The 27,960-nt window shown below is 42.4% G+C and overlaps 1 protein-coding gene across 2 annotated transcripts in view; it reads left to right on the top strand.

The window, feature by feature from the left end:
• Positions 1-27,960, top strand: part of DPYD (dihydropyrimidine dehydrogenase) — a 361,213-nt gene that overhangs the window by 303,164 nt on the left and 30,089 nt on the right. Inside the window, exon 20 of one of the 2 annotated variants that reach the window (XM_061379095.1) lies at positions 13,819-13,998. The exons of the other annotated variant lie outside the window; for it this stretch is intronic. Coding sequence (XP_061235079.1) covers positions 13,819-13,998 — 180 coding nt within the window. The remainder of the gene's footprint in view (positions 1-13,818; positions 13,999-27,960) is intronic. 2 annotated transcript variants of the gene reach the window in all.

The raw sequence follows: 27,960 nt of genomic DNA on the forward strand, positions 1-27,960 counted from the left end.
ATGAAATGGTTTAGGTTGGAAGGGACCTTAAAGCTCATCCAGTTCCAACCCCTGCCACAGGCAGGGACACCTCACACTAGAGCAGGTTGCTCCAAGCCCCTGTGTCCAACCTGGCCTTGAACACTGCCAGGGATGGGGCAGCCACAGCTTCTCTGGGCACCCTGTGCCAGAGCCTCAGCACCCTCACAGGGAAGAGCTTCTGCCTTAGATCTAACCTGAACTTTCCCTGTTTCAGTGTGAACCCATCACCCCTTGTCCTATTGCTACAGTCCCTGATGAAGCGTCCCCTCCCATCATCCTTGTAGCCCCCTTCAGACACTGGAAGCTCCTCTGAGGTCTCCATCAGATTCTGTCCTCCAGGCTGAACAGCCCCAATGTTCTCAGCCTGTCTTCATACAGGAGCTGCTCCAGCCCCTGCTCATCCTCATGGCCTCCTCTGGACTTCCTCCAGCAGCTCCATGTCCTTCTGATGTTGAGGACACCAGCACTGCACACAGTGCTGCAAGTGGGGTATCACAAGAGCACAGTAGGGCAGGGTCACGGAGGGGCAGAATCACCTCCCTTGGCCTGCTACTCACACTCCTTTTGATGCAGCCCAGGATATTTGCCAGTATAGGATGTACCTTTCAGCCCTGTTGTCTTCACCGTGTTATATTTAGCCTCTGGACCTTGCACCATGACCCTCCTCATCTCTCAGGCAAAGGGATAATGTGGGAATATACCCCCTCACAGATACAGAGCTGGCAGGGTGCTGGATCTGCCCTGTGCTCTTCTCTCCTGCCCCACACCAGTTGTGTATGAGATCCTCAGGGATCTGCGAGAGAACAAAACCATTCGGGAAGTATGACAGTCCATGATATGAAGGCAATTGTGATGAATTTTTTCTCTCTGCGAGATAAAATCTCTCCACTACAGAACGTGGTTGTTTTTATGAGACTACTTGTGTTTTGTGTAATGTTTTCAAGGAGTGTTCTTGTTGGTACCTCTTTGGAGCCAGAGTCTCAAGGGATTTGGGACAGTTTGATGAGTATTTTTCCTGCAGCAGGCTTTTTACTGAACCATTTAGCTGGGGAATTTTTTTAACAGCAGGATGTCCCTTTGTGTGGCAGTGTAAAACCCTGTGAGGAACCTTTCTACATGGTATAGGATGCCCTGGGTATCAGGATGTAAATGCAAGGCTCTGAAAATATCATCACTGTGAAATGACAGGGGGAAAGAAGAGTACAGTTTTACAAGCATTATATCACATCTTAATGTTTAGATGTTCCCATTTTCTCCACCGTAATCTCAACACCCCATCCCAACCCCCCAAAATCCCATGAAGTGTATTCTGGGATCGTTTATCATATTTTCCCTGTTTAATTTTTCATTTATTATTGATTCATTAATTAATAATAAATTTCTTTATGACCTGATTTATTAATTATTTGCAGACAGATGCAGTTTCTCTATGGTTTTTTATGTCTACAGAACTGCAGTCTAGAGAGCTGAAGAGCACTTAGTGTTCTTCTAGGACCATCTCAGTGTCTGTCCAAGTCAGTGAAGACACAGATACTTAAGTGAGGACCCGATGATACCAAAAGAATTCTCATTCAGGAATTACTGTTTATGCTGTTGAATGGTATGAAGAGTGAAAAATTAAAAGAGATTGAAATCGTGTGTGTGCAGAGCACAGCAGTGATGGAGCCAACCTTGTGGTTTACAATTCCAGGTTAAGTTTATACTGAGTAGTGATGTCTTTGGCAGTGCTGCGTTAAAGGTTGGACTGGATGATCTTAAAGGTCTTTTCCAACCTGGTCGATTCTATGATAACACTTGGAAAAAACTATTATGTCTTGCAGTGAGTAGCAGTGACTCTGAGTGGGCTCAGTCACTACAGCCCACCCTTCTTCTGCCCCCAGCCCATCCTTACACCAGCACATGGAGGGGAAAGAGGCTGAAGGCTTTGCTTTGTGCCAGTCAGAGCGTGCTCCATGGGTAGATAAGCTTCAGACAATACTCAGCACCAGCTGGACACTGTGAAGCTTCTGTGGCTCAAGGGATAGAAGAATGCAACCCTTCTGTACAAACCTGTCCATGACGCAGAGAGGTTAAGATTGGGCTCTTTCTTCTCTCACCCATTAAATTGATGAGTTGAAGGACAGATTGCTGGATGGTGTCAGGCCACCAGAATGATACAAGATGAGATTCAAGGAATGGCACTTTACATCCACCAACAATTTTAAGGCAAAACCCACTTTTCTGATGCAAGTCCTTTTCTTGAGATATATGTAGTCTCATGTAGAAAGAGCAGGTTTTAGCCCATATTCCTGAAGAAGCTCAGTATATGTTTGTAAGTCCTTTTGAGTATCCTCAGTCTCATTTGACCTTAGTGGCCATTTTCACTGGAATTTGCTGGAAGATAGGAAGTAATTTGCTATAACAAGTTTTGAGAAAGCATAAAAGGCAGAGGAGAGCACTTTCCTGCATTCCTTCACTACAAGTGTGAGCACGCTATGAGCTCACCTTTATTAGACCTCTGAGAATCCACATGGGACAGTGCTGTTAGGACCATGGCAGCCACAGGAAAGGCTTTAATTGGCAGTCACACCTTATTAGATGTCAGAGAACCCAACCAGGAGACACAGAGCTGCTGGAAGCCAGTTATCATTAATTCCGGTGCTCACAGAGCTGTGCGCTTGAAAATGCCTTCAATGGCTGCGGCGCAGGATGGAGCGGCCCTTCTCTGCAGAGCTGGGATTTACAGGGCATGCAGAAACAAAAGAGGGAACAAAGCGCTGTTTGAACATGTCACCATAAAATCAAAAGGAAACCCAACATGAGAGCAAGAGAAGTCGGGGCAGACGTGCTCAAGTGATCGTTTCTGATAAACATTTCAGTATTTGCTGCTTTCTTCTTGGCTCGGTGCTAATGACAGGAACTCTTTGCTAAGAACAAAAAGTCATTAGAGGACTGCCACGCTTGCTCCGTTACAGATGCTTGGGTTGGAAATCGCTAATGGATAGTGAGGGTTTGCTGTAAGAATTCTTTTTGATGGAAATCAGAATTTGTCGAACAAAATCTAGATTCCTTTTTCTTAATAAAGTTGGCAAAAAATACTAAATTTGAGCAGGTTTTCATTATTATTGATTTTAGTTTTGTCGTGACTTTTAATGGAAAGTTGCACTATTCAAATCAGCATACTGTAAAGTTACAGACTGAACTCTAAGCTAATAATGCGTTCTACTTTGTGCAGTTTTCCAGTAGTTTTGTATGTAGGGGGGTTATCTATTAGCTTACCTTTATTTCTGCTTATTTCACCAGCTGGTAAATGAAGTCTGCGTTGATAGGATTGTTAGTTCATGATTTTATAAGAATGAATTCAAGCTCATTCCCTAACAGTTGCTATTTGTCATTCTTACAGCGGATTCTCATGCAAAGTAGGTTTAAGTATCATTGAATGGTAATCATTATTTACTAACAATTAGGTCTCAATTGAGCATCAGCTCCAATGCTTTCCTATACCAGTCATTCCCAGCAAAGGATTTGTTCTCTGCTCTTATACCTGGGAACACTGAGCCTGCTTCTCTTTCAGTGTGAGGTGTCCCTGATCATGACAGGGGGTTGGAACTGGATGATCTTAGGTCCTTTCCAACCCAAACAATTCCCTGATTCTGCCCAGGTGTTTCCCTGTTCCCCTGGATCTGGTGAGCCAGGTCCTTGAAGGGTTGAGGAGATGTGAACAATAAGCAGTTTGGCAGCATGCACTCTCCATGTCTCCCAAGGATCCACCGTATTGCTTGTCTTTCCACTGCTGATGTGGATTCTAATGGCCACTGTCTTGTGTGAACAAGCAGAGATCTGTCCCCCCATAGATAAAACCACCGGGTATGAATTGACATTGAGTTTGGTTTAAAAGTTCACAAAGGAAAAGCAACACGGAGATGATGACTCTTTGAAAGAGGCTCAGGGAAGTGTTGAAGGGATTGTGGGCAAGTTGTTTTGCTCAGATTGCTTTCAAACACAAAGCTAGCTCTGTTGTAGATCAAGTTCCCCTTACGTCTCAGTGTGGTGATGACTAGAAATTGAACCTGAAAATGCACCCAGCTCCTTCTTGAACACTGAAAGTTTCAATGGAAGGAAAATGCTTTTCTTTGTTCCTGCCACCTCCAGTAATTACTTAGGGAATTCCCTGTGTTTTGTCTTAAATCAGATGTATTATAGCTGCAGAGGACATCCTGAGTTTTCCATATGGAAGCAGCTCTGTTGATCTTCCAGTCGAAAGCCATAGCTGGCAGTGGAATGAAGAAAGGGAGAACAAGCTGTGGAGGAGGCTGTGCTCAGGGAAGGATTGAGCCCATGAAGGATGGAGCAATTTGGGAATATGAGCTTTTCTGGAGGCTTTTTCCTGCTACAACACAAGCCCCCCTGAAAACACAACTTGATCTGGCTATGGAGAGGTCCTTTTATCCATGCAATTTGAATGAAAGAAACAGAAACCATTTCATCTGACGCTTGCAGTACGTTAGGTAAGGGTATAACTGCCCTCAGTATCAGTTACGTAGCTGCTTTCCTTGCTGCTGTTTATTGTTTGAACAGAGCTAGGTAAAACAATCCCTAAGGAAATGTGGAAGTGGGTTTTTTACCTCAGGTATGAAAGACTCAGTGGGTCAAAACTGATTTCTTTGCGTGCATCTCGTTCTTCAATGGACACAGCAGCTGCTGCACAGATTTGGACAGGCAAGTTGATAAAGGATGGAAGCAATTTTAGCTGAAATACAGTGTGAGTACTAGAGGGAAAGGCTCCCAGGGATGAGGTGTTAATCACTGCAGGGCTGAGCTGGGTTTCTGCAATGGAAAAATTGCTTTTCTGTTTGATTGTGAGAGGTTTGTAGCTTTCAAACTTGTGGTCGCAGGAGGGTGTCCCTCAGTGCATGGTTCTCATTAGGGTTTGTTGGAAACTTTTATGGGGAGAGGGTTTTTCTTTGACCAATTTCATTTGATCGGAATAGATGTGAGTTCAAGGCCAATGCAGAAGCATCTGGTCCAGTGGCCTGGGTTGAGGAATGCTGGATCCAGGGGTGTGTTAATGAACCTGAGTATTACCACTAATAAGGAAATAGTTACTCTGTCACAAAGGTCAAAGTGTTTTCCAGTTTAAACTGATAATCAAAACTCTCAAAATGTGTGGAATTAACACATTTAAAGAAAAAAACCTGTTTTGGTGGCAGTGATCTTTGTTTCAGTCTTCCTGCAACGTATTTTAGTTTTGACCTTTTCATTCCAATTAACTCCAATTGCAAACCAGACATGTTCAAATAAAAAATGGAACAATGGACCTGAGAATCATGGAATCAACCAGGTTGGAAAAGCCCTTTCAGCTCATGGACTCCAACGCTTACCCCAGCACTGCCAAGGCCACCCCTAACCCATGGCACTGAGGCCTCGTCTCCACGGTGTGTGAACACTTGCAGGGACGGTGACTCCAGCCCTGCCCTGGGCAGCCTGTTCCAATGCCTGAGCACCCTCTGGGGAAGGAATTGTTCCTCAGCTCCATCCAAACCTTCCCTGGTGCAGCTTGAGGCCGTTTCTTCTTGTCCCATCCCTTGTTCCCTGGGAGAAGAGCCCAGCCCCTCCTGGCTCCATCCTCCTGTCAGGCAGTTGTAGGGAGCGATCAGGTCCCCCCTGAGCCTTCTCTCCTCCAGACTGAACCCCCCAGGTCCCTCAGCCATTCCCCATCACACTTGTGCTCCAGGCCCTATCCCTAGCGGATGGTGTTGCTGTTGGTTAGCTCTTAGAAAACCCAGTCTTTAAACCACTGCTGATTTCTGACTGTGTTATGTCACTTGATGACTTCTAACATCAAACCACCAGATCTGAGCAGCTTAGCTGATACCTGCTTTAGAAATACCTTTGGAGGAGCTGAAGGATGCAGCCCATGGAAATGAGTGAATTAAATCTACATCTGTTTGGCACTGCTTCTGATGCTGTAGCAGCATCTGTAGAACTGCTGGGAGAGCTGGAGGATTTCCACAACAGTACTTAGAATAAAGAGGGAGGAAAGACTTTTGGGTGTTAATAAATGGAATATGAAATTATATTCAATATATATTTAGAGATAGTTGTAGAGGTTCTGTATGTGTTTGGCTGTTTACATGAGGGAGTTAGTTCATCTGCTTTCAAAGATACCTTTCATTTTGTAGATCTACAGCACAGTGATACAATTTACTATAGGTGGCTGCTTATGAGGCTGTTTTCCCCTCTTCTCAATGCTCAAGGCACATGGAATCATATTGTTTTCTTAGGGAAGATGATCGCGATCAGCACTTCTGTCAGTGTGTGCGTCCACTAACTGCATAAAGGTCCACTTTGTAGTTCCAAGAACAGACAGAATGCTTTAGTGAGATAAGAAAATATACCCATTCCTCTAGGGGTAGTTGACAGGGGAAAAAAAGCCACAGTTACCTCAGGGAGCCTTCTGCATATTCTCGATTTCTTCTGCATTTCCCCTCTCAAAGACACGGGATGCATAATTACATCATTCAGGCTCCCTTGGTAAGGACCAGTTTTCCACTCCCGAACACCCAGTTTTGAGCGATTTACATCAAAGATGCATTAATTGGCAGAGAAGAATTTAAGGGGAGGAAAAACACATCTGAGTAGGCTAGCAATTAATGCGTTGGATAACATTCCTAAAGGATCCCTTACAGTGCTCTTATCCCTTGCATCACCCTCATCTGATAAGTGGCTAATGGATTCTAGACTTTTTTCTCCTCCTTCACTGTTGCCCAAGGTTTCTGGAGCACAGATCAGGTCCTTTGGGGTCTCTGTGCCAATAGGAGTCACTTTGGTGCTAGGGAATCTTCATCTCAGGAGGCTGCAGCTGCTTCAACACATGCTGGGTGGCTCTTTTTGCTGCCCGCTTACTGCATCCTGATTTCCTTACTTGTGGTCCTTCATCCAAATCAGCTCTGCATCCCGATCCAGTAACTCAAGCCTTGTTAAGTAACATCCCATTTGCTAGCCTGTGTCTCTAGAGTCATTTGAGCAGCTAATGTGAATGAATCAAATCATTCCATCTGTACTGTATCAATATTTGGGAAGCTTCTTGTTCCTTACAGATTTGTGCTTTAAAACAAAGAATCCTGCTTTTTTTTCAGAGAGCACACCACGGTGTCCGATAATCCACATCCCCTCATGTTCTTAATCCCGATGTCCTCTAACAAAAGTAACAATTGCTGCTAGAAGGGATAATTTAGGCTCGCAGTTAGTGTCGTGGTAAGTCAGTGTTCAAAGAGACATGAGGAGGAGGAACCATTGTTATACAGGCAGTCTTTCCATAGACCTTGGCATCCTGAAGATTGGAAACACAGCAACCTCTCTCAGAGGGTATTTTATTTGTCTCCTTATTCCCATAGCGCATTATTATGAGTCCTGTGTCAGCCAGCCAAGGCTTTTCACTTGGTAGAGCTGGGCACATCTAAACCATTGTACAGGGGCTGGAAAACATGCGTTTTCGTTTCCATAGGCAAGAGCTCTGCAGCATATAGATTGCATGGCCCAGGAAGATCTCCCTTTACTTGAGTCAATTTTTGCTAGTTGCTTTTGAGAATACATTTTACACTGTATGTATGCCTTACTCAGCTTATAACTCTGCTCTTGTCCACTACAATAAAGGCTGTGAATTCATATAGATACCCAGGTGGGCACAAACAGCCCACCTGAAGCACCTTGTATCATTTACACCTTCAGTCTTTTTCCACCAGAATCTTAATCAATAGGCACTCATCAGAAAAGCAGCAGCCTCAGCTATACATAGAAAACCAGCTTGGAGTCATTCATAAATGTTTGTCTAACAGGAAGGTGGATTTATGTCTTCAATGCTTATCAGGAGGGATTTTTAATAGAAAAAGATGGTAAATAATGCTAAAATTGGAAATATATTATCATCTAAAATCAAACCAGTAAATCGTTTGCTAACCATTTGGGCATATCAGCCAAAAGTATTTCAAAGGAAGTCAACCATATTAATGGAAATGTGGAATTGTTAATCCATTGTAAAACCACTCACAGGTACAACAGTTGTTTATCCACTTGCTATGGTAAGAATATTAGAATTATGAAGTCAAAGGCCAAATTCCTAATCCGATGGCATTTTGAGAGCTATTTTTTACAGAGACCCTCTGCAGTTTAGAGCCAGAGCTGAATTAAGTCTCCATCTTCTGGGGAAGCAAGATGCCATTCTGCTAAATGCTGGAATTTTATCATTTGAGGGGGGAAAAAAAGGGGGAAAAGAAAGCAGCCAGCAAGACCTAAGAATATAAAAGCATTTGAGATCTCAGAAGGAGTTTAAATCAATGCCCTGCCACAGTTAGAGCACAGATGAAAGAGCCTCTGTCTCAATTGCCAGGAAACTACTTAGAAACTCTTGCTTTGATTTTTTTTTTTTCTGGGTTCCTTTTTTTTGGTAGTCCTTTCCATTACCACTAAATGCAATATATGGGGACATGAGTGATGTCCCTTTGATGCTGTACAGCTACAACAAGTGGAAACTAATATGGTAGAGCAGTCAAGCGATGTGATTTGTGTTTATGTATACAAATCCCTACCCATCAATCTTCTAACTTGTAGGCTGTGTATCGTTGCCACCCATTTGCCTCCGTACTGTTCCTTCTGTTTTCCAGAACTGACAATTGTTTTACACCCAGGTTCTGCAGAGAGAAATGTTTATTTCAGAGGGGTGTAAAAACTAACATTTTCTCCAAGCTATTGTGTCCTTATCACAGATTCATTCTTGGCAAAGATTTTAGTAATGCTTTCAGTCGATCCTGAATAGGACTGTGACTGCTGCCAAACACTGCAGCATTCTTGTTCCCACAGATTTAGTCACACCAAGAATACTTAACACTCATTGCAAGGCAACATGTTATTAAACAGGCTGGGTTCTCTGCCCTGCTCCAGCCTCTTGCGGTGAACTAGCAGTACATGAGATTATACACACACTACATAGTGTTAGTTAAAAGTAGTGTAGGAAAGAAGTGATACAAGCATATCTAGATCTTCATCTCCTCTGCTGAAATCTCTGCTATTGATGGAATAGAAGGAATGCAGGTGGGGAATAGGTCTATTTTTGGCACCATTTTCCCAACCATCACCTGCCCAGCTGGGATTTCACCATGTAAAAACTGAAGGTACTGGGGTAAGAGAAAGAGAGCAGAGCAGTGCATAAAGGGGGTGCATTGTTTCCTCTTTCTAGGGTTAAAGAAAATGTCTTCTCCTCTGCAACATCTCCCAGTGGGAAAATGCAAACACATCATTGAACAGAAATTGCTTTAGTGAATGATCTGGCTGGAAATGCCTTAGCTACGTTGTCCATGTTCTGCACAGATAGCACAGGTCTTCCACACAGACCCCCAGGATATGCCAAAGTTTGGGCAGGAATCACATCCAGTTTTGGGCAACAAAACCAAAATGCAGTGTCTAGGTAACTTTTCTGGAGCAATCTTTCCCATTGCTCCTAGAAACAGAGTATGGACAGAGCCTAAAGGGTCTGACACAGAGCAGTTTGCTTCAGTAAAGACTTCAGAAATAGCCATCTCTCTGTTGTGCAATGATTCTGCTGTAAAGGCATTTACAGTGTTCTATAAGCGATGTGGTCATACCTGTCACCAGTAATGATCTTGTTCTTCAAAATACATGAATTAAAACTTTTAGATCAAAGTGAGTGATTAATGAAAATCCTGTCACCTGCAGAATCCTTTTTACACAATAATAATCTCCTGACAGCTTACTCCAGTTCAAGTAAGATTTGTATTGGCTCTGCATCCTTTGACAAAGTTGGACTCAGTATTTGTGTTTATTCAGTAAGACAGCAAACGGGTCATTTCTCATGCAGGACATCATCAGGGGTCTTTGCATACCTCTCCCGTCATTGCATATTGCAGAACAGATTTAGTTAGAGCCTTAGTCTGTGATTTGTTTTCACGTCCCCATTCCCCAGTGAGATCATTTGGTGTATGTTTGATTTACCAGCAGCAAAGCAGGCATTGTGTCCTTAAGGATCTCAAACATGTCTGTGTAGATTAGAATTGTAACCTGCAGTTGCAGTTCATAGTGGACAGGTTTAGATTTCAGGAATACTGAGAGCATGATATAATTGATCGGACATAGCATGTTGGCCCGCTTGTCTCTTTTGGGATATAAGGAGCAATCATTGGAGTCTTGCCCTGAGGTGAAAGGGGAGGAGGTCGGATGTTAAAAATGGGATTGTAAGAGTTCTACAGAGCAGTAAAACCAAGCTAATGCAAAATGATCTCCTTGTATATTAGTGCAATTTGAATAATATATGTTAAAAATAGCCCAAGTCCTGGTCCAAAGCTAGAGACAGACACAGACAGGAGGACAGCTAACAGCTTCATTGTGGTCTGGACCTCACCCTGTCCCTTAGTTTGCTCACAGGGCCTGTCTCTTGCCTTCCAAAGAAGAAAAGGCTACTTCCTACCTAAATGTAAAGGTTGGACTTGATGGTCATAAAGGTCTTTTCCAACCTAGTTGTTACTCTGATTCTATGTTTCAGGTGAAAGCCTGGGTCAGTGAATGATTTACAGTTAATTTACACAGATTCACTTGGATCATTTGGGATCAAAGGATCTTAAATAGATGCCATCTCTGCCATGCTTGGAGCAAGCTGCTCTAGTGGAAGGTATTCCTGCCCATGGCAGGGGGCTGGAACTGGATGAGCTTTAAGGTCCCTTCAACCCAAACCAGTCTGGGATTAAATGACTGCTTAATAAAAGCCTGATGCCGAGGGAAGGAGCTGAGTGGGAAGTGCTGGCTGCAGCTCAGTTTCATGCTGCTGCTCTAATCAGTGTGAGCAAGACCTGGACGTATAGCTTTGCAAGGGACGGGAAGCATGCCTATTCCCAGTCCAGGCAGTAGGAGTAAAGTGGGGATATTAATGATGCGTAGAGATGGGTCAAGTCAGTTCTTCTGCAATGTTTCCAGATGCGTGTGATTCTTACCTGGTTTATTGCCCTGCTGCTTCTCTCGTGCTGAAAAGAGAGCACAGTGTCATTTAAACTAGTGATGCTGAGGCAGCCAGGGATGATGCTGAAAACCTCTCTCTGTGGTGTAGAAATTATCATGGCTCATGGGTCAGGGTGACCTTTTAGCTTGACTTTGTTCACCACCTTCTGAAATGCAGCAAAGGCTTCAACACTGATTCATGGAAGATATTGTAAGCCTTAACCTCACATCTGATATGTGTAATGTAAGAAATTCCCAAGCTCGGAATGTTTGGCCAAAACCATGGCAAAACCCTTTCTGTTAGTTTCATAGGTGTTAATGTTTGAATAGCTCTTGCTCCAGGAAAGGCCCATAAGCATAAGCGCTTGCTTTTATCACAGTGAAATCAGTGAAAGGCATGTCTTTGGTTTATTCTCCGCACCATTTACCACCATCGTCATAAGACTGCTACTGGAGAGGAAGATTGTCTGAAAGCACTAGTTCTGGTTCTGAGCCTCTCCATTTCAGATAACAGCTATTTTAAGTGCTGATATTTACATTTTTCTTTGAAGAGTTGCATTTTCCCTTCCATTCTGGAGACTCCTTGGCTTTCCAGGGAAGGCAGGCAGTGCCCATAGACTCACAGGGAGCAAATGCTGGCTTTTAGAGTGGTATCATCTTCTGATCATTTGTATATGACTGCAGTTCATAACACTGCACCACCAGATGGAAAACAGTAAAACCTCTTTATTTATAAGGTTATTACAGGTATCCTCCAGTGGATCTCGTGTGTACATGCTGTCAAAGCATTGCAGGGTTTTGACAACAGTGCCTGAACTTGTTCCAAGTGACATAACATGGCTTTTAACTGTATCTTTTCCTTCATTTTTTTGTAGTTTTAAGAATAGCTAATGAAAGCCTTACCCCTGCACTGAAAACAGAGAGAAATCCTGGTTTAAATAAGCAACAGTTGAGTTTTACACTTAAATAACTTGTATTATTGTGAGGATGTTCTTTATAATTGCTCTGGAAATATCAAAGCCTTGAGGTTTGTGGAAGTTATAACAGACCTAATTAATGCACACACTGTTTCTCAAGAGAAACAGATTTTGAGTGATGTAAATGCACTGCATAGCAGATGTTCTTGTGCTTATTTTATAGTTTGCCCTTATTTTCCCTTCTACAGCCATAGGATGTGGTATTGTACAATGTGATGGGTACCTGTCTTCAGGATTGCAAATTGTATGATCATTCCTGAGATTGGAAAAGACAATTATATATATATCTCCCTGTATGTTTTTTAAGTCTCAAAGTTATGATTCACAGTGTGTTTTCATGTCCAGGGAGTGTGGATGTGTCTGTGCGCGTGCACATATTCATATTCTAACAAAGGTGGCTATTTCATTGTGGTGTTCATTACATGTGTATGTGTAGGTATTACCAGGAGTATTATTTTTAGGTTTTAGAAGAAAAGCTGAATCAGAGTTCTGCAAACGCTGACACATCTGGAATTTCATAGCCTTTCCAGGGACTGACAATGAATGGGACTCAACCAACCCTGCACCGCGTCACTGATGGATGATTAGAGTTTAGCTAATGAGGTGGTGTTCAGAGAAGAGTCAGGGATTTTTTATGCACTTGTCACTTTGCATCTCTCTGGGTTTAAATCTGAGTTAAAATCCACAAAGTGGTCCAGAAGGATCTCTATAAATGGCCAGTTATACAGATTATGCATGTATATATACATATATATACACATATATATTCACAGATTATGTATATATACGCATATATCTACAGATTATACATGTGTGTGTATATCTATGCAGATTATACATGTATGTATACATACATATACACATATGTATATACAGATTATACATGTATAAATGGCCAGTTATTACCTGCTCCCTGTAGTTTTGTGTTTACATGGTAAACTCTGCAGGTCAGGAATCATTGTCTGATGTGTTTATAAAGCTGTATTGCTGTCTAAGATATCTAAGTGGCCTGGACTCCCAGTACCACTGCATGGCAAATGGGGATTAGCAGAAGGGGACCATCCTGTCCTGTACCTGGCAATGCTCACCCATACTAGCGGGTCAGCTTAATGGGTGTTGCTTGCTGAGACATTTTCATTGTAACTAAATTCTTCTCGGCAGTGTGCAGTGAAAGGACAAGAAGCAATGGGCACAAACAGGAATTCAGGAAATTCCATTTAAATAGGAGGAAAAGCTGCAAGGGAGGATAAACACTGATTCCGGTTTCCAGGTTGTGCAGTCCCTGAAGATCCTCACACCTTGACAGCACAGTCTTGGGTAGCCTCTTCTAGTTGACCCTTCTGTGAGCTGGGAGGTTGGCCAAGGCAGTGTCCAGAGATACCTTGCAGCCTCAACAGGTCTGTGGTTCTGTGATTTGCTTGACTGGGACCTAACTGGATATGTCTGTGCATCCTGAACACAGCAGGCTGAGGAATACCACTGTCTGCAGGGAGAGGCCTGGGGTGGTTTGCCTTTGGCATGCTCAGCATCAGCACCCCAGAAGACACACTTGGGGCTGGGCTTGCAGGCTACCTCCTGAACAGCCTTCACGTCTGGTCTAAGGGCTGTGATTAGAAGACCTAGGCATAGCTAGTGTTATTGAGTCCTTCTTTTACTGAACTGCAATGGTGGTATTACAGCGTAGGACTAAGCAGCCAATTCATACCCTGAATTCTTGTCATTCTTTCCCAGTGAAGTTGAAGAAAGGTTCCTCTGATGATCAGTAAATCCAAAGAGTTTGCTAATGCCGGATGCTCCTTTGCCAGGATGTTGCTGATCATGAACTGACATTTTGTAGGTGTGCAGTGCAATCCAGAATCAAGATTTCACTGTTATCGATGACTACTGCACTGGACTGCAGGCTCTGCTTTACCTGAAGAGTATTGAGGAGCTCGAAGACTGGAATGGACAGAGCCCTGCAACCATGCGCCATCAGAAAGGAAAACCAGTACCTAGTATTGCTGATCTGAGGGGACAGGTATGTTGTTTGATTGCCATTCCTGCATAGTGACACTGATTTGGATGCAATTTCATAACCATTGTATGCAGTTTCTGCTTCTTGGTTAAACACCTCTGCTGTCACAAGTAGTCACCAAGTCTTTTGCCTTCTGAGTAAACCAAATATCTGAGGGCAGCTTAAGAAGACAAATTGAAGGGACTTGATATGGGATAACATTTGTACTATAAATATGATCTCTCCCCTTCATTCGTAACACCAGGTCCTTAAAAACACAAAGAAAGTGTAGGATGTAAAATGACAAGTGTATTGCAACAAGGTCTGGAACTGCTTGTTTTAATGAAGATCAACTCAATCCACATTGATGCTAACACTGTGTGAGAAGCACCTGGGTTTTCCAGTCAGGAGACAGGAAAACTCTCCAGCACTGGAGCTGACCAGCTGAGAAAGCTTGTCACAAACCAGGGAAGACTGGATCAGGAATGGCCCTTTGGTCGTTGTACCTGAGCATCTCATTGTCCTTCATGTGTGCTGACTCCCAACCCACCTGCAAGGCAGAGTGAGGAATGGTGACGCCAAATAATGAAAGATCATTAAAACCCGGAAAGTTGGTGGAATAGGAACAGAAACTATGGTCTCTCTGAAACCCTAACCTCTGGGTTGCCTTTCTTGTCTGCTGTGGTACTTACCTGCTACAAAAGAATCTCTGGAGATATTTGCCAGCTGCAGTGGGTTGCAGCTATGCCCGTGCTGCTCACCCCTCCACCAGGACACGGGCTCATCCATGCTGAGAAGCAGGGAGGTGTAACTGGCTTCCTACTGATGCCCTACTGCTCCCGCTCTAAGCAAAATACCTGCACAGCAGGGAGGCTGGGCTTTTGTTTCTGGTTACTAGAGGGGCTCACTTTGAAGACTGATTTCAGTGATACATCATGCCTATTGATTATCCTTCCAAAACTCTGATAGAACACTGTTGAAAATGTTGTAAAAAGTAAAGAATTACAAAAGAATAGGATTTGGAGTGTCAGGCACCTCCAAATCTCCACTTACTGTTGCTGATGACTGGAGCTGGATTTAGCAGGAGATTAGAGACTCCCGCGTTGTTGTTGTTCTCTGTGGAGCTCTGAAAATTATAACATTACCTTTGAGGAGAAAAGACAATCCTATTCCTAAAGCTCTGGATAATGCGCTGCTTAGAAATAAACCAAGATACAAGCAGTTTCATTTTCATCTGCTTATGTTAAGCAGTTAAACCAGGCCCAAAGGGTTACATGTAAACTTCCTTCCTTTAACACCTGTGGAAGCATCCACAGCATTTCCAACTCACATAACAGATATTTGTTGTAATTCTTCTTTAAAGCTGCATTCAGTGTTCTATTTGGGATTACCTTTGTATTTTACTAAAGAGACAACCCTTGTCAAAGATGTTTCTTATGTCCTGTTGAATGAGGGAAAAATAATTCTAATTCTTAGTCATTTCCACTTGTCACTACATCAATAATTAACTTTAAATAGGTAGCGTGAAAAGGCGCTTTAAGGAAGCATTTAATAATTCAAAGGAATCTTAACTTGAAACAGGTCACATGAAAAAGAATGGAAAACAAAGCCCTGTGTAATCTTGTCTAGCTGGCTCGGTTAGGCATTTAAAAGGAACAAGGCATACAGAATATAACTGGTGGTATATTTGATTGCCATTAGCGCTGACTTATGCCATTGGATCGTTGCTACTAAATAATGACATGTAAAGTTAACCAGGCTGCACCATTGAGAAGTTAGTGATGTATTTTAGGCATACACTCAGGATGGGTTTGTCCACAAGTGAGCATTCAAGGGGAAAGGAAGGAAAATAATACAACACATGTAAAAGGAAATGCCATGATAAACGATCCTACCAGGGGCAATCAAATACAAAGGCTTGATATCATTAATATTTATAGTATCATAATTAGCAAGACTGTGCTTAAGCAGTGTTATTAGTGTAAGTAATTATGTTATCATAAACTAGGTTTGCAGTATTATAGGAATCAGTATTCTTACTTTCATAAATTATTATCAGTATTGGATTTCATGTACTTGTGCTTGGTAAATTTAGTTCAGTACTGGAGTTTCATCTAGTTTCAAACACAAATACCTATATTGCTTGGCAGCAGGTCATAACACTCACTTCTGATCCCCTTTCTAACATACAGTCACTAAAAAGCATGTCCTGACTGTTGGGAAAGAGAAGATAGCCTGTTGATGTTATGTATATGTTCTCATTGATAAATGTGATGGGTGGGAAAATACATGTTATCTGTGGAATAAAATGTGAGGGCCATCATCTTGCATTATGATTTTAAAAGCTTAGAAGGTGCTATCCAAGTTTGTCCTGGTCTTACTGGGAGATGAAACACAGCTTCTTTAGTAAAACCCTGTGAGAAGCTAAACAGAAAATCCTGATGAACTTTTGCATTCAAAGAAAAGGAAAGCAAAGATGCTAATTCTGATTTGTCATATTTTTGGTGCAGTAAATGTAAAAATATAAAGGAATCACTCTCCATTTTGTTATAGAATTCCTGTTTATTTTAATGGAGAATCACAGGGATAAGGGGTTCAGGCAACTGGCAATTCAATGAGAAGGAACTGAGGGAGGATTCTCTTCACCAGCGTCAAGAACCACTTGCCTTCTGGTTGTATAAAAATACATTGAGCCTCTCCCAGTTTTGAATATATTACAGAGTTGGGACAAATCCTATTCCCAACTATGTTCATAATAATAACATCTATTTTGATTCGCAGTACATTATTGAATGAAACCCCATATTTTCATATAGCAGTGCACTACTCTTTTGATAATTCATTTTCTTTCCTGTTTTCAGCATCAAACAGATCCTGTGTGCAGAACATTGCCACGGGAGAGTTTTGTAATGAAACCTTGTAGTATTTGATGACCAAACTAAAAGGTAAATGTTTGTTTCCCAGTGGTACACATGATGTTAAACTGAAGCTGTCTTGCCATGCAGTCACCAGATAAAGGACGAAGTGAATGGTTATCACTGTGAGTTATTACATATATCACAATAATTTCCTCCCTAAACAGAAAGAATATGAAAAATAGTGTGCTAAATAGTGTTCTCTAATAAGCAGTGTAATAGCAAACATCAGCTTCTGGCTGGAAAAGAGAATGATGTTGATTAGTACCTGTTCATGCTTCTGAATTAATGAAACTAATACTTTCATCATATAATTTATAGTCTTTAAGATAGAATCCCAGGACCATCAGTGTTGGAAGGGGCCTCTGGAGATCATCCAGTCCAACCCATTCCAAGGCAGGGCCACGCAGAGCAGGGCACACAGGAATGTGTCCATGGTGGGTTTGGGATGGCTCCAGGGAGGGAGACTCCACAACCCCCTGGGCAGCCTGTGCCAGGGCTCTGACACCCTCATGTAAAGAAGATCTTCCCCATGTTGAGGTGGCACTTGGTGTGTGTTAGTTTATGGCCATTGCTCCTCGTCCTGTCACTGGGCACCAATGGAAAGGGTCTGCCACCATCTTCTTGGCCATATGCGAGAGATGAGAAGTATCATAGCACTGGAAAACATTTGGAAAGTTGAGTGCTCTTTTTATGTTTTTCACTGTTGCAGAATGCAGTTTTTGTTATATAAACCCTAAATGTATCACCTCAGAGCCAGCTTGTAGATATTTGCTGATAGCCAATACTTGCCATTGCCTAAGATGTGACCTGTAATAGCAGTGAGATTCCCACTTAGAAGTGCTAACATGAGTTGTGGCTTCCAGTCAACTGGGTGATGCTGTTTTCCATAGCTCCACCAACTCCATGGACAAATGGAATTGGTGGAGCTATGGAAAACAGTGGTTGTAGCCTTATCCATAACTGCTCCAAAGAGGGTCCTAGCCCATATGCTGTGTCAGACTCACCAAGGTGAACAAAGCCAGTCTTTTGGGCTTCCTTCCTCACTGCTTTTTTGATGGCTTTAGTTTTGTGTTTGGTTTTGGTTTTGGTTTCTTTTTCTGCGGTAGGACCTGACATTTGAAGCCTTGACACAGATAACTGTCATCAACATCCCCTCTAAATCACCTTTCCAGGAAATGAATGGAATAAAACGTGTCAGCTTCTCTCAGCTATAATCTCAGCTTGCAAACCTTGCCACTGAGTGGGAGACTGGCAAGGTAATGATGACACCACACTGCGGCTCACTGGGTCCCTCGAGGAAGACCTTTTGTAAAAGCACACTTACCTCAGCATGAATTTGGGACTGAGATCAAGTGCATGATGCAATCAGAAAGACAGCTAAGATGTAGGGCATGGGCTTATCACCCACAGTTATTAGGGTTGCTGCATAAGAGGGAAGAGCACAGGTAGTATCCCTATAATCGAGAATTAACAAAGCTGTGGCTTAAAATAATGTTCCTGAGTTTCACAGGAAGATACATGACCAGAGTGGTAAAGATCACTCTGTTCTCACTGGGTACCTACATAGGTACTGTATTTCCCAGAGGTACCATTTGCTCTCCTGTGTCACCTTGTCTGTTAGAGGACTCTTTTGTAGCTGCTCGCTGATCTTACTGCAGAGAGCTGAATTGATTATGTCCCGGAATGCACGGGTGTCCGCTGGTGCTCACAGAAGCACTATAGTGTTTTCCTGTATAAACTTCCACCTAATGGCAGCTATAAAACTTGTACTTAATGCAGTGGCCTCTGTACATGCCAGGTAGCTAAGCATTAAAAATAGGGTAGTGTAGGTGTGGGTATCTATATAAATGTATATGGATGTTTCATACCTTGCTTTCAGCACCAGTTTTACAAAACCTGACATTTCTTTGATCATATTTAAAGGTTAAAAGAAAAAGAAGAAAAATAAGAATTTAAGCATCTTGCTTCCAGAAATAGCCAAAACCCAAAGCCAAAATGCAGCCCAAACTTGTTTTCATTGCGGCTCCTCCTCAGCTGTTAAGATTATGCTGTATTGAAAATATGAAAACCATGTCTGATACAAACACATTTATTGAAGGTGGCTTACACCAGCAGACTGATGAGAGAGAATGATCCCAATGCGCAATGTATGAACTTCAGTGAGAATTCTCATCACCTTATATTTAGCAAGCTAATTTGTTCCCTGAGTGCTTGGTCTTCCCAGTAAGACTAAAATCTGCCCTTCCTCCTTACAAAGAGTACAAACCTAATTCTAACTTGATTGTAGTCAAATCTAAATAGCCTTTGGTATGGCAGAGAAGAAACCTTGCTCTACCTTCAAGATCTCATACATAATGTTAAATTAGCTCTTCTATTAAAGACATAAACTAAATGGGAACTCCCAGCTGTGCAGGAACACTACTGCAGTGCATGCACCAAGCTTTGGCTGCCTTCACATTCTTCAAGACCTCTGACTGCCTTCACTGAGCAGAGGTTTTCACACTTGATCTTACTGGAAGTGCTCCTTGTTGTTTAGGAAGGTAAATTTGTCCAGTATGGTAAAAAACTGTCCCCTTGTTTCCAGCGCTCCATAGAGAACCCAGAAGAAAGCAGTGTCTGTGGCCATGTCCAGAAATACAGGGCACATGGTAGTATAGAGATTGCTATAATCAAATTAGCATTGATGAAGAAATGCGTTTTCCCATCTTGCCTGACTAGTTGTGAAGAAGAGTCAGAGGGGAAAAACAAATATCTGGGGGCTGTTTGATCCCTTTTCCCGTTAGCCAAGGCCTGCAGCTGAAATACAGCTCTCAGCCAGGTATAGCCTGTTCAGGGTAAGCCTGTATTAAGAAACCTCTTGGTTTAAGATACTAAGGGAAACCTCCCAGCATTTGCAAGCCGAAAGCAATTATGAGCCTGAACAATCTGTAGAAGAAAGGCCCTGCCTAACATTATTTTTCCCCCCTAACTAGTCTATTATGGAAGTTTATGTTGTGATTATCTCCAGTGCTGTTCCTCACAGCAACTGCAGGTTGTTACAGAAAATAGATCTTTCCCTAACGGTGAAGCCATTTGCAGCAGAAATGGATAAAACAAAAGGAAGTGGGATTATTAAAGCCAATTTAAAGTAGTTTCATCTTTGTGGGGTTTTATATGTACTCTATGCTAAACGTTCTTCAAGCACCGAGTTTAAAGTTCCATATTCACAGCCAGTAAACGTGGCTATTAAGGAACGAAGTCTTCACGTTAACTCCTTGGCAGTGGTGGGTTTAGCGCGTTCGCTGCTGGCAACGGACACGAAGCCAGGAAAATCCAACTGCTCATGCAAAAGGATTTAAAAAACCCAACCCAACGCATCCAGGCAGTGCCAAAAATACATCATTCTTTTTGTGTACTCTGCGGTTTGTTTTACTTGGGGAGAGGGCCTGGTCATACCCTGCAGCATGCATTCATTACGGTGCTCTTTGACTGGCAGATGCAGAGTAATAAGATGCATATTTTAGTGCTTATTAGAATCCCCTGTCCAAAAACAACTTGACAAATTTGTGATTTCGACAGTATCTCATTTTGCTGGCTGCGGTGCTCTGTGATTGCCCGGGCCACGTGGCTCCCAGCTTATGCATACCACCAATCCTGCTCATTAAAATGGCCACAGTTCACCAGTTTCGGTAGCTGGGAACGAACTTGGAATGAATTATTATCCAACAAAGAGGCTGCTGTCATGCAGAACAAAAGACAAGCAAAAGAGAGCTTTGGCTTAATGAGGCTAAGTGAGTGTCTCCCCTGCATCACCAGCTACTTGACGGCCTTTGAGCATGGGTTTTTTCTCTCCACAGGCCAAAACCTTTGGTCTATTATTTTGTGTTTATGCACCTTGAGGCTAATATACATTTTAATATGCTGCACATGGAGAAAAAAATCAGCCATTAGATTAGAACATGTGCACTCCCTGTTAAGTTAATGACAGCCGAACATAGAGATAAATTTAGGTTTTCATATTTAATTATAGCACAGCGCAGTGCGTTTAGCAAGGATAAATTGCACTATTATTATGCTTCATCTTTTTTTTGACATCTTTTCATATTAACCATGCGCACTTACCCCCCACTTCCTCCCCAGTGTCACACAGAATGTCTCTGTGCATCATCCTCCTTGAACACCATTAATTTTTCATTCTCTACAGTTGTATGTGTATTGTTGTATTTGTTACTCAGGGTTAGGCTTGCTGGGTGGATGAAACCATTCCAAACAGCCCCTGTGTAAAGCTATCTGCATAAGCAATAAGAACAGAAAAGACATAGAAGGAGCTGGCCTGCATGGCCAGACGTGGCTTCTCACATGTGCTCCCAGAGCTCCCAACCCTTTTTTCCCTGGATGCTTTTAACACAGTGCCCACTGTCTGCAACTACTATGGTAGCCCCTTGCTCAAGGAGCTGAATTAGAAAAGCCAGAGAAATAATGCATGCGAGGTTAAATGCATTCCACAGAATATTGAGGTTGGATAATTAATAATAATAATGTGGACAATAGTGGCATTAATGTAAAATATCTTCGTTCTGAAAAAGTCAGCATTGTTTTATTGCGTAGGGACTGAAACAGCTAATGCTGATAGGTGCTGTTTGTATATGCTCTGTTTGTCAGAGCTGTTGCTCCAAGAATAGCATCAGGAATCAGGCCAGACCTCAGATCTATAGAAAACAATATGTAATTAAACACAGTTCAGCCTTATCAAGTGCATGCCCTTACCAAGTTTTAATGGGAATAGTTAATTTCTGGTGAAGTTAGACTGTTTGTTACTACCTGTGAGAGCTTTTAGCTTTGCTTTCAGCTCTGGGCTGAGCTATTCAGGTAGCTGTGTCTTGTGAAAAATATGTTTGCATGCTTCACAAAATTAAGGGAATACTGCTATTTTCCAAAGTGGATTAGAGCAGGTAATAACTCACAGGAAGAAGATTTGTCTCTTCCCACTGTGTGTATAAGCAAGTAGAAGATATTATGCTACAGGCTTATTCCTAGATTATGCCTTATTGGATAGTTGTTTTGTGACAAAAGCCACTGTGGCTTGATGACCAGAGGGTCATGACGGGAATAATAATCACCATATGAAAGGGTGTCTGGATCTTGGTGATAAAGCATTCCTCATCGCAATCAGTCAGCATTTGCTGGTGCAAGAGTTTTCCTCAATGGCAGAGATCAGCTTTTTCATATTCATTGAGAGCAAATCAGTCTGTCTCTTTCCCTCTCCCTCTCCACCCTCTTTCTCTCCAACCTGCAGTTCTGTACCAGCTTTTACTGCCAAGGAGATTTTTCTTTGTCAGGTGAAGCTCATGGAGTTTGGGGATGTTTAAGATACTGCAGCATCCATGGGATTGGTACTGGTTGCAGGGCCTTATTCTTTGTGTCCTTACTGAATAAAGCCCTGGTCAGTAGTGATGGATAGCTAATTGTCTGCAGTTCAAGCACTAGGAAATGTGGCCAGCAATTAATTTATGCGTGCAAAACTCTTCTCCCTGATTTTGTAAGTGCAGATTTGGATGCAAATTGCATCCCTGAAAGCAAGGTTGCACCTTTCAAAATGCAAGCTGTAATTACTAGTCTGAGAACCTAATAGGGAATTCTTCCTCTAGAACCTACTCCTAGTGAGAGAAGTCATTTATTAACAATATTGTATATTTCTAAGCAGTACTTCTGTCTTTTTATTCTTAAAGCACTGGTGAAAAGCTTGATATTATATGAGATGTAGTCTTACAGAGTTGCAGGCTATATCCTACAGGCATCCAGATGGCTTAGAAACATCTATGAAATCAGAAATGTCTCTTCTGTATCTACAGGTAGCTATTATTAGTAAAACCTACTTCTATTTATGTATTCCCATTTTGTTTATGGTGCTAGTCACAGACATATTACTGATGTGCATGTAAAGACTTGAGCTTTTAGCTTCTTTGGTCCCTTTAAACTTCTTATCTAAGCAGGCTGTTTCCTTGGATAGCAAGGTGCTCTGTGGGCCACAGTACTCTGTGCAAGGAAGATACAAAATGAAGTGTGTGGTATTGGTCACAGACAGCAGACTGGGTATTCATTTTCAGCCTGTTTGCCAAGACTTGTGTTCTTGTGCTACTTTGGAGAAAAGAAATGGCTACAGCTTGTCTTAATTCTCTTAGGAACAGATTTGGCCCTTAAGCACAGCCCTAAGTGTAGATAGGAAGTAAGTACAAGGAATCTAGAAGCAGTGATTTATGAAGAGAGGCTAAAGAAGCTCAAACTCTTACATGTCCGTATGTCCTGCCTAAATGATGTGTGTAAACAGAAGAACTCAGTGGTCTACAAATATTTGACGCTTGCAATCAATTGAGAGAGGGGGATTTGATGCTGTAGAGTGAGAACTGCACCAAGACTGATGAGTTGAATAGGAGGAAAAAAAAGGAATTGTTCAGGAAAAGCAAGAGAAAAATTACCCTGATTGGAAGGAAAGCCTCTTTGTAGAAATGATAGAGGTTTCGTGCTGGGTTGCTGAGATTAAAGGTGGGGAAGACTTTTAAAGCTTGAATTAAAAGTAGGGAAGACTTGTAAAGCTTGAATGCAGGAAGCTTAAGTACTGCTGGGAGAAATTTTGGGTTGCAGGAGTATGTGCTGGGCTGGTAGACTTTTTCTGTCAGATTTGCACAAGCCTATGGCCCTTTCCAGCATTTCAGCTGCACAACAGGGTTCCTTGGAAGCCTCCTAACTCAGTATAAGCCACTGGAGCTAACAGTAGCTAATAATATGCAATTGAAATGTCTTTTTTCTTTTGCTTAAAGATTAAGGTCATACTTAAGGAACAGGAGTATGTCTTTGCCCATTTGTACTGCTATAAAAAGCCCTTGCAGGTTTTTTTCTGTAATCCTGTGTGGTTTTGATCCAACCCCATGGATGCCTCAGCAGTCAGAGCGGTATTTTTATGAACAGATAGACTAAGAATGCCTTTGTTTCATTGCCCATTAGTCATACATTGGCACAGGGCAGCTGCCCCCAGTAGCTGAACAGTTCTGTTGGGCACACCATTTCTGCATGTGGAAGTTGAGAACAGAGATTTCTGCACTTTGCTGACCTATTCATGCTGTAGAGAATTCATTAAGGGCCAGGACCTGTGTTTGAGTTGTTCCAGGGAACAATTACAGCCAGCCTGTAATCTGCTGCTCCACAGCGCGTTGGGGCTCTGTAATAGTTCGAAGGGGCCTGGCAAGAATTGTATTGATTTCTTGGGATCTCATTCAGCTGATTGCACTTGGTTACTCGGACGGTTGATGTTTAAGAACACCTACCCTGGCTCTTATTAAGAAGGTGGGTTTAATCTTCACATAGGTAAGACCTTGTTTGCCCTTCATTCAACTCAGCAGATGAGGTTTTAGTGAAAGAGCCCCCTTGTAATTTTTATGCCACAGCTCTGTTTTTCATTGCCACATTGGGAGCTGTGCGGGGTAAGTAAGTCACTGTATAACCCATCTATTGGTCAGGGTGTGTCATCTCATATATCTGTTCTTTCATTCATCATTTTTTGTCTCTTCCCTGCTTGACTGCTTGGAATTATTAATGCTTTCTTTTTTTTTCGATTACTATGTTATATTTCTTCCAAGTTGCTGATTTATTTATACAGAAAAGCTATAAAATCCCTTGTTGTTCCATACAGTCTGCATGCCTGAGAAACCCAGAAGAGGATCACTGAAATACTCCTTTTGTTTAGATCATTCAAGATTGCAGTTGGGCTCAAAGTAGTTGAATTCTAGAACATATCAACTCTAATTTCATTTTTTATCCTCCCCATTATTGCGGTGTAGAGAGTGGAGGCTAAGCATGACTGTATTCTGAAGAGCGGGCTCTCATTTTCAATGTTAAATACATGCCAAAAGGCAGATTTCACAATTCCACACCAAAAGACTAAGCCAGGTATTCACTGCCTTCCCTGAGTGCTCCTGACACTTTGAAATGCCCATTGCACAAAGTTCCAGTTGTCAATTGAACATCAGGAGTCTTGACTGTAACCCCACAAAGCACTAATGTAACTGCATCTCCTCTTTTGCCATCACTCTGTAATGTCTTGCTCACCTGTCAGCAACTCACATGCCATTTCCATAAGCATAAATGATATTCTGAACCCTCTAAACTTACCCGTTACAAGAAGTCTTTCAGTTTGAACCCATCACCTCTTGTCCTATTGCTACAGTCCCTGATGAAGAGCCCCTTCACAACAAAGTCATAATCGTTCATTCGGTAGGCATTTTGTTAGTGCTTGGGTTTTGACTTCAGTGCCTGGTCTGTGGGTGGGCTTCTGTGCCTGCTGCTGGATTTTGGGCTTAATGACCAGGATAGAGCAGATGGAGGCAGAGTACAGTGTTTACATTTTCCCATAGGACTTAATGTATTCATCTGTTGTTGAGCACTGAGGTATTTTTGTCTACATAGTGTGAATAGTTTACAGAGGTATTTATAACAACATGTGAGTGATGAGCATTCAGTCTGCAAGGCTTGAAAGTCTGTCTCAAGTTAAGTAAAGCATTTCCTTCACATCTAGCCTATGTCTGCAGTTGTCTAGTTCCTCAATGGCAGTTCAGAAGATGTTTCTGTGCAGTCATAACCACTGTTTTGGCTGTATGACTATTGGTTCATAATCCAGCACTCATTGGGAACATAGCTTTTAGTGCACAATTAAGCATTTATTTTGCAGTGGAGTCTTAGCACAGTCAATTACAAGCATCCAGCTTAACTGTCCTGATACCATAGAATCATAGAGTCCCAGGCTGGTTTACACTGGAAGGGACCTTAAAGCTCATCCAGTTCCAACCCCTGCCACAGGCAGGGACACCTCACACTAGAGCAGTTTGCTTCAAGCCCCTGTGTCCAACCTGGCCTTGAACACTGCCAGGGATGGGGCAGCCACAGCTTCTCTGGGCACCCTGTGCCAGCGCCTCAGCACCCTCACAGGGAAGAATGTGGTCCCTGACTGTAAGCATTGAAGTTAGATATCTAAGAGGTGGGAATAGTCAAATGTTACACACAGAGTGGGATTTATTTGCCTCCAGATGTGGTTTAGGAACTTAGAGTTATGTAAGGCATCTCTGCCCATCTAGATCTTGGAGCATGGCTCTAGAGTCCTGTGCTGGGGCAGATGAATCTGTTCCTGCTCAGAATCTTAGTACGGTTCAGAATGACCCCACTTGGAGTATCGTGTGCAGTGCTGGTGTCCTCAACATGAAAAGGACATGGAGCTGTTGGAACAAGTCCAGACGAGGCCACAAGGATGAGCAGGGGCTGGAGCAGCTCCCATGTGGAGACAGGCTGAGAACACTGGGGCTGTTCAGCCTGGAGAAGAGAAGCTGCGTGGAGACCTCAGAGCAGCTTCCAGTGTCTGAAGCGGGCTACAAGGATGCTGGAGAGGGACTCTGCATCAGGGACTGTAGTGATAGGACAAGGGGTGATGGGTTCACACTGAACCAGGGGAAGTTCAGGTTAGATCTAAGGCAGAAGCTCTTCGCTGTGAGGATGGTGAGGCACTGGAATGGGTTGCACAGGGAAGTTGTGAATGCTCCATCCCTGGCAGTGTTCAAGGCCATGTTGGACGAGGCCTTGGGTGACATGGTTTAGTGGGAGGCCTCCCTGCCCATGGCAGGGGGGTTGGAACTAGATGATCTTAAGGTCCTTTCCAACCCTAACTATTCTATGATTCTATGAAAGCCTTACAAGCAGAAACACACTGTCAAACAAGGGTGCAGAAAGCTGTTTCCAAAAGCATATGCTCTCTCAGCCAGGGAGATCATTCCTTCTCCAGGGAGATCAAAGAGTGAGATAGTGACCAGACCTGCTGCAAATATGTCCTGAAACTCCAGCAAGATTCCCCCTTCGTGTAGTCAGGGCTGCAGGAAAAGACTCCAAATGCTTGGATCCCACAGCTGATGTGGCCACCTCGTGTGGTCACTCTGCCCCAGAACAGTGTCAGCCACAGAGGTTGCTGCTCAAAGTTTCTCTTAGAAACCCAAAACTGTGACCAGCCACACTGAAGCTCATCTAGCTCAAAGACAAGTAAGCTGCTGTTGTTAGGTCCTACCTCAACTGACTGATGTTCGCTTAGACAGTGGAATTGGATCAGGATATGACAAATGGTTCTTAAATGGTACAAAGGTACACTGAGTATTTGCTTCCACGTCTCTAGTGGAATAAATGTTAGTTCAGTTAAAGCTCATTTGGAATTCACTCAAGGCTAGCTGTGTTCATTTAGCCAAGATATACTGGGTTCCTGCTGTGAAAGGGACTGTGTTCTAAAGTGCTTGCTTTCAGTTTCAGGCAGTGAGAGATGGTACAGTGTTATCAGCCCACCACAAGATAACTCTATAATGCAATTGGAGACCAAAGAATAAGAGGGGCAGCAGTGGAGACACCAAAATCTCTGCTCCTAACCAGAGTCAACTCTCCCTGCCTCAATCCCATAAGGATACTTGAATTTTCTTCCTGTCTTGCAGCTCATAAGCATGCTTCTCTTCACAACACACACCATATGCTGTTGGAAAAGGGCTGTAAAGTTTTATGGATATATTTGAGGGTATTATAAAAGTATAATAAAGTCAAAATAATGCAAAGAAATAGAAATTATTGAACAACTGCATTAAAATATTGGGCTGGGATGGTTTTATTGCATTCGGGTTGTACTTGGCTTTTACAGTGATGAAGGGATAAAATTCTTTTTTAGAGTTAAGAAAATGAAGGATTTTGATTTTAACAGTACTTGTAAAAATCTGCTTAAACACTTCCATATTGTCAGTACATTGCTGCAGACTCTACATAGTTTTAGCTTAATCAGTACAAAACTGATTTCTGATGTTTGTCTTTTGGTTTTACTTGGTTTTAGGTTTTACTTGGTTTACTTGGTTTTTACTTCGTTTTACTTGATTTTAGGAAACTGTTTCTAGTTCAGAGGTGAAAGTTTTTACTCGTACAAACCAAAGTGTTACGTTACTAAATAACATTGCAATGAAAGTACAATAATGGTGGCGACCTAATCATAGCTATGTTTTTTAACCTGAAATAAGTTTCATCCCAA

This window comes from Neopsephotus bourkii, unplaced genomic scaffold, assembly GCF_033783945.1.
Source record: "Neopsephotus bourkii isolate Nb327-2 ecotype Australia unplaced genomic scaffold, CSIRO-AGI_Nbou_v1 NB_1768, whole genome shotgun sequence".
NCBI lineage: Eukaryota > Metazoa > Chordata > Aves > Psittaciformes > Psittacidae > Neopsephotus > Neopsephotus bourkii.